Source organism: Elephantulus edwardii, unplaced genomic scaffold (genome assembly GCF_000299155.1).
Source record: "Elephantulus edwardii isolate Elephantulus edwardi_28Jun2011 unplaced genomic scaffold, EleEdw1.0 scaffold00185, whole genome shotgun sequence".
Taxonomy (NCBI): domain Eukaryota; kingdom Metazoa; phylum Chordata; class Mammalia; order Macroscelidea; family Macroscelididae; genus Elephantulus; species Elephantulus edwardii.
The window spans coordinates 4,804,064-4,811,324 of NW_006399935.1; the positions used below are offsets into that span (position 1 = coordinate 4,804,064).

General features: G+C 61.4%; 1 protein-coding gene across 2 annotated transcripts in view; it reads left to right on the forward strand.

Annotated features, from left to right (window-relative positions):
• Window positions 1-7,261, forward strand: part of PTPRS (protein tyrosine phosphatase, receptor type, S) — an 89,331-nt gene that overhangs the window by 55,598 nt on the left and 26,472 nt on the right. The window contains exons 10-14 of one of the 2 annotated variants that reach the window (XM_006896375.1): window positions 9-314; window positions 1,370-1,563; window positions 5,279-5,396; window positions 5,972-6,577; window positions 7,007-7,104. In XM_006896375.1, the coding sequence (XP_006896437.1) occupies window positions 9-314; window positions 1,370-1,563; window positions 5,279-5,396; window positions 5,972-6,577; window positions 7,007-7,104 (1,322 nt within the window). The remainder of the gene's footprint in view (window positions 1-8; window positions 315-1,369; window positions 1,564-5,278; window positions 5,397-5,971; window positions 6,578-7,006; window positions 7,105-7,261) is intronic. The other variant, XM_006896376.1, reaches the window with a different exon arrangement.

Here is a 7,261-nt window from a genome sequence, read left to right on the forward strand (position 1 = left end):
TCCAATAGAACCGTCAGCCCCCCCTCAAGATGTTAAATGTGTCAGCACGCGCTCCACGGCCATTTTGGTAAGTTGGCGCCCGCCGCCGCCGGAAACGCACAACGGGGCCCTGGTGGGCTACAGCGTCCGCTACCGACCGCTGGGCTCGGAGGACCCGCAACCCAAGGAGGTGAACGGCATCCCCCCGACCGCCACCCAGATCCTGCTGGAGGCGCTGGAGAAGTGGACCGAGTACCGCATCACCACCGTGGCGCACACAGAGGTGGGACCAGGGCCCGAGAGCTCGCCCGTGGTCGTCCGCACCGACGAGGACGGTAAGCCCCAGCCACGGCCAGGACCCCCGCAGGCCCCAGCCCGGCCCCCGCTGTGAGCATTTCACCTCTGGAAACCCGGGCTGGAGGTCAAAAGGCAGAAGCCACGGTCACGGGAGGCGTGGAGGCCAGCAGCCCCCCGCCAGCCCCAGCCTTCGTGGTCTTGGAGTTCGGGGTCCAAGCGAGACCCTCTGGGGGCTCATAGCCTTTGGAGCAACCTCAGCCCTGAGCCTGGGAAGCTCAGTCTGTGTCTGGTTTAGGTGGGGAGCACAGGCCAGCCCTGACACCCGGGTTTCAGACTCGGGGGAACAGCATTTGGTGCTTCTTGAGCCCGCGCTTAGCCGGGTGAGGACGGGGTGCCGTTGGCACGTGCTGGCCACAGAGGCCACTGCTGTGGTGCGAACATGCCCACCTGCTGGCTGATCTCTGGCCGAAGAGCTTTCTTCTGGGGAGTTAGGTGTGATTTGGGGAGAGATAGTCGTCCCAGGGGTCAAATGAGCAAGCCGCCGTCCTGAGAAATCTCAGTCCCTCTCTGGAAGCCTGGCACGCACTGAGCCGCTGGCCCAGACAAGCCCATTGGCAGCAGGGCACTAGGACCAGATGGTGGGCACCTTAGGGGCAAGATGGCAGGAGTCGGCTTCCTCTTCGTGCCAAACCCAGGGAGGTGGGGGGTGTCCAATTAAGACCCCCACCCTGCAGGAGTGTGTGGGTGCTTGAGTTCATATCCCAGCATTGCCTCTTGCTCTGGAATCGCTTCTCTTAGCCATCTGTACAACGGGCCTTGTGCCTGGCAAGGATGGAAGCGCGTGGGTCTGATGTTGAAGACCGTAGCTGGCATGACCATAGCTGTCATGCTCTCAGCTCAGGCTCTGGGTGGGTGGATGGGGAGCCTCAGTTTCCCCATCTGTCGGTGGGGCCGTGGGGGAGCTGGGGGGAGGCAAGACGGAGGCACGAAGCTCTGAGGCAGCCACTTGGCATCCCAGTTTTGGGCACCTGCCCGGGCACGGGGCGGGTCCACCGGTAACGGCCGCGCCTGCCCCCCTCCCCTCCACCACCAGTGCCCAGCGCGCCTCCGCGGAAGGTGGAGGTGGAGGCGCTCAACGCCACGGCCATCCGCGTGCTGTGGCGCTCGCCCGCGCCCGGCCGGCAGCACGGCCAGATCCGCGGCTACCAAGTCCACTATGTGCGCATGGAGGGCGCCGAGGCTCGCGGGCCACCGCGCATCAAGGACGTCATGCTGGCCGATGCCCAGGTGGGCAGGCGCGGGGCGGCGCGGGGCGGCCCGGGGCAGCGGGGGGTGGGCCCCCGCACTCCTGTCTCCGCTGCTTCTCTCTCTGGCCTCACCTCCCGCCTCTCTCCCTCGCCCTCTCCTCCCGCGCTCAGTGGGAGACGGATGACACGGCCGAATATGTGAGTAGCGCCCCACCGGGTACCCTTCCCACGGGCCGTGCTGTGCTGTGACCCCTGCACGCCCCTGGCACAAGGGTCTCCTCCCCCCCAGGTCGTGTGCCCCAGCTGGAGCACACAGCCTCAGTTTTCACATCAGGCAAGTGGGTGCTCGGGCCAGCTGAGGGTCTGTGGTATAGTGGGGTGACCTGGGTACCCAGAAGAGGCCCAGAGGCCAGACTTGGGGGTACACACCTCCCTATCCTCTTTTACTGTACCCCTGGGTGTCCTACTCCACCCATGCCTGGAATGTCTGTCTTTATTAGCGTCCCTGCCTGTCATAATCCAGCCCATCTTGGCCCTGTCTGGTCTAGAACGTTCTTTCTGTGGCCAGCCTCCCCTCTATTCTGGCCCGTTACTTACAGAGCCATCAGTGGGCAGGGAGGGGCCTGTGGTGTCCCCGTTATCACCCCAGATCTTTCTCAGGAAGCTCTGGACCAGATACCTTGCTGGGCAGCTTGCCACAAATGCTGCCCCTCTCTGTGCATTTTACTCCAAAAATAGGGACTAACGGCTTTTTGGAGAGCCCCAAGTTTGGTATCAAATTTACACTGGCCGCACCCACTCCCCTACTTTGCATCTGACTGTGAGAGGCTCAGGGGCAGGAGACCCTCCCTTTGTGTACTCCGGACCCTGGTCTGGGGCCATCCCCATCTCCAGGCATGCTGGCCCGTGTTTGGGGGGGGGGTGCATGCATGCAGATGTGGGCTCAGGAGTGGCTGAGGACGTCCACCGCTCTGTCTGTCTGTGTGTGCGTGATTCGAGGTGCACGTGAGAGCTCCGGCACTTGGGGAGAAATAGTCATCAACTAAACCACCTGCTGGATGCTTGACCCTGTGCTAGGTGCTTTCGGCACAGTGATGGTCAAGGCAGGCCTGAGCCCACCCTCCTGAGGGTCAGTCCCGCAGGGGAGGGGAGCAAGGTGGACAGTCCTCCAGAGAATATACACATACAGGTGCTGCAGACACACCCAGGGGAAGCCACATGCTGGGTTCCACATCCTCACAGTGAAACAAAGGCCACAGAGGAGCAAGCCACGGGGTCACTGCTGTGTACTGTTGAGTTGGAACGGACTCAGAGCTGACCCTCCAGCGGGTTTTCAGAGGCAGTTGATGCAGGGGAGGAGACTGCCTGTATTTCTCCCACAGAGCAGCTGCTGGGTTCGAACCATGTGCCTTTATGTTAGCAGCTCACCTCCTTCCTAGTACATAGACATTTTCTATCTACACCTGTGCCATCCGTCTGCAGGGAGTGCTGACTGTGCCCCACCAGCAGTTCAAATCCATCAGCAGCGCCTTGGGAGAGAGGTGGACAGTCTCCTCTCGTGTGATTTACATCCGCAAAAACCTAACCGAGAGTCAGCTCTGAGTCTTTTCTGACTCCGCAGCAATGAATAAGAAAGAGCAGGCTTATTAAGTGTGCAGTAGCGAGACAGAGTGGGAGAAAGATGGGCCATCTCCTCCCTGGAGAGATTCACCGGCCTCGGAAACCCAAATCTGGATCCACGTGGCAGCCCTGGTCTTGGTTTTACACAGTGAACAAGCCTGAAATCTGTGACACACAGGGCATTTGCTGTTGGGAAAATTGATTGCCACAAAGCTCCAGTTTGTTTAAAGAAGACAACAAAACTCACCCTGCAAGCTGTGAAACATCGTTACAGCTGATGGGGGCCGTGGAGACATATCTACAGCCTGAGGTGTGCAGACGGCAGCCTTGATGTAGGGTCTGCCCATTTACCTACTGGTTGATTTCAGGCTGCCCAAGAGATACATAGTAACTCTTGCTTGTACAGTGTTTCCATCACACAGAAACAGTAGCCACAAAGAAGAATCTCAGCCAGTAGCTCCTAAGAAATAATGAGGCAGGGATTTGTTTTGAGGAGTTTCTGGGTAGGGATTGCCCTGGGACTTCAGTCCTTTATGTGCTAATTGAAGAAGGGTGGTTGGTGTTGGGATGGTCAGCCTATTCTGTGAGAACGGGAGGGGTGCCCATGCTGGGACGGATCCCAAAGGTTTTCAGAGCTGCACTGTTAACTGCTGGTGTCGTTGTTAGTAGCCCTCAGGTCGGCCTCAACTCTTTGCCACTTTAGTAAAACTGAACAAAGCATTGCCTGGTTGCTAATGGTGTGATGATTCCAGTGGTGGTGAATTTTTTCCTATACTTTGTGTATAAATTGCACATCAGTTGGGGGTGGGGGAGCAAGGGCTGGAGGAGAGAACCATGGGGTTTGCAGCCCCAGGGAGGAGTTCTGGGTGGCACGCTGATAGGTCTCCACTGCTAACAAGAGGTTGGTGGTGTGGATCCCCTCAGAGGAAGACAGGCCTCGTCATCTGCTTCCATAAAGCCAAGGGCGTTGAACGCGCCCTCGGTATACACGTCTCCTCTGATGTGGGTGGGCAGCTGAGTCGGTCCAGATTGTCTTCCTCGGCAGCTTTTGGCTTCCCCTCCCCAGGCTGCACGTATGAGCTTTGTTCCAGCGTGAAGAACGACTAAGGAACATAGTATTGGGGGTCCTGCCAGTCCATTTAGGAACAGTAAGCCTGGCCGTTTTAATGCTCACCCCTTCTCTCCAGGACCACCTGCCATGGCCCCTTTGACAGTGGTCAGCAGTGAGGCCGGGCACTCCCTCGTTCTTCTGGCCTCAGAGTTGAGGTTCCTGGGGTCTCTCGGCCCTGTGGACTAATTCTGGGTATCTTTGGTTTTCTTCTGAGTCTCTGTTCTGGTTCTGGAAAAACCAGTGGTCGTATTTTCAGCAGCTGCTGGCAAGCTCTTTAAGACCCCAGTTGCTCTGCTAGGGGCTTCTGTGTGTTCTGAGCCGTCTACCTTTGCTTTTCCATTGTTGGGCTGTAAGTTTTGTGTACTTAGGTTTGCTTTTTTGGTTCATTCATTGTTGCACATTGTCCTCCCTCCCCCAGTCCACTTCGCGGGGCATCTCTTGTTCCAGATTGTTGTCATAGGTACTTAATTTTTAACAATGAAAGTTCTATTCGAACATAACTGGATTATAGAATTCTGGGAAATATCATCGCCGGCTCTGGCAGGGTGGCACTTGGCATCTTCAGCACAACATGGGTGTTTAGAAGCAGTGGGCACAGCCTGTGCAAAGGCCCTGGGGTGGGCCGAGGCCAGTGAGTGCGAGGAACCTGGAGCGTAGTGAGTGGGGGCAGGGGGCCCTGTGGCTGTAGTGGAGACCGGACTTTACCCCAGGGAAGTCTGAGCCCTAGTGGTCAGAGGAGGGACTAGCCTGACCTGGGTACTCTCTGGCGCCCTCTGACCACTGTGGGGAGAACAGCGTGTGGACGAGAGCAGGGCAGGCTGCCATGCTGGTCCAGGCAGGCAGTTAGGACTGTGTGAGGCTGGCCGTGTGCGCCAGAGTGAGCATGGCTGTGCATCATGTCGTGGTCTGTGCATGAGCCTGTGTGCACGTCTCTCCTGTCCTGGGCCCCTTGCTTGACCTCATCCTGGCGTCGGGGTGGGCCAGCACGCCCCGCCCCAGCACTGACCCTGAGCCCTGCCCGCAGGAGATGGTCATCACAAACCTGCAGCCTGAGACTGCATACTCCATCACGGTAGCCGCCTACACCATGAAGGGCGACGGCGCTCGCAGCAAACCCAAGGTGGTCGTGACCAAGGGAGCAGGTAGGGAGACCACCTGTTGGGAGAGGCCAGCCCTGACAGAGCTATCCCTTCCTCCCCCCCAGCCAATGGGGCATCTGCCCCCCTAAGGGCATCGTGTTTTAGAGCAGCACTGACCGCTCAGAGCCCGTGCGTGTTCTGCCCAGTGTTCCCCGGGGGCACAGCTCAGTAAACGCCCTGATGAGGCCTGCAAGAAGCCCAACTCTTCCCGCATTGTGTCCGACCCCAGAGCACAGGGCAGGGTTCTAGATACTTGTGCCTCTCCAGGACACGAGCCGTGGGCCAACACGAGGGGAAGACAGAAATGAAGGGAGCGGTGGATGAGTTTTTCTGAGAGGTCGCTGGTGGCACGTACCTCATATGCTCCCACCTCAGGGCCTTTGCACATGCGGTTCCCCCTCTCTGGAAGTCTGTTCTTGCGCCCTAGCCCATGGCTCCCAGCCTTACCAGGCCTTTGCACAAATGCCACCTCCCCAGTGGAGGCCTCCTAGGAAACCCTGAAACAGCAGCCCCAGCCCAGGCTCCCGGCCTCCCAGTGGCCTTGTGGCCTGACGCCCACCCCTGTCCTCTTCCTGCAGTGCTGGGCCGCCCCACCCTGTCGGTGCAGCAGACCCCCGAGGGCAGCCTGCTGGCGCGCTGGAAGCCCCCAGCCAGTACCGCCGAGGACCAGGTCCTGGGCTACCGCCTGCAGTTCGGCCGCGAGGACTCGACCCTGGCCACCCTGGAGTTCCCGCCCTCCGAGGACCAGTACACGGCGCCGGGCGTGCACAAGGGGGCCACGTACGTGTTCCGGCTGGCAGCCCGCAGCCGCGGGGGCCTGGGCGAGGAGGCGGCCCAGGTCCTGAACATCCCCGAGGACGCGCCCCGCGGCCACCCCCAGATCCTCGAGGCGGCCGGCAATGCCACGGCCGGCACCGTACTGCTCCGCTGGCTGCCACCCGTGCCCGCCGAGCGCAACGGGGCCATTGTCAAGTACACGGTGGCCGTGCGGGAGGCCGGCGCCCTGGGCCCCGCCCGAGAGACCGAGCTGCCCGCCGCGCCCGAGCCGGGCGCCGAGAACGCACTCACGCTCCAGGGCCTCAAGCCCGACACGGCCTACGACCTCCAAGTCCGAGCCCACACGCGCCGGGGCCCCGGCCCCTACAGCCCCCCCGTCCGCTACCGGGCGTTCCTGCGGGACCAAGGTAGGCGCGCGGCGACTGGCGGCACCAGAGACGGACCGGGCCTCGTGCCCACCCCCACCCCAACCCCCCCCTCCCCCGCCCAGGTAAGTGGTCACTTTTCTGCTTCCTCATGGACACTGAAGGCAAGTCCGGACCCCGAGGCTCCGGCGTTGGCAAAGGTGGGACGTGCCTCGGTGGCACCGCCGCCCCCGCCGCCCCCACCCCGTCCCCCTCTGCCCTCTCCCCCTCTCCTCCCTGCTCTTCTTCCACCTTCTCTCTGCAGCTGCGCCGCAGGGCCCGGGGACAGGCAGGCAGGGCCGGGCCAGGGCCAGGCAGGAAGGCCGTGGGCACAGGCGCAGTGGACGACAGGGAGCCTGGGCCGCCCCGCGCCCACGCCTGCCCTCACCGGTCTCTCTCCTCTTCCCTCCCTGCGGCCGCTACCCGATGCAGTCTCGCCCAAGAACTTCAAGGTGAAGATGATCATGAAGACGTCGGTGCTGCTCAGCTGGGAGTTCCCGGACAACTATAACTCACCCACACCCTACAAGGTGGGCCCTGCGCCGCAGGGGCCGGGGCCGGAGGGCGTGGCACGGGGCCGGGGGGCGTGGCACGGGGCCGGGGGGCGTGGCACGGGGGGGGCGGGCACAGCCTGGCAGGTGGGCTCACCAGAACAAGGTGGGCCCTGCGTGGGCATGGCACCAGAGG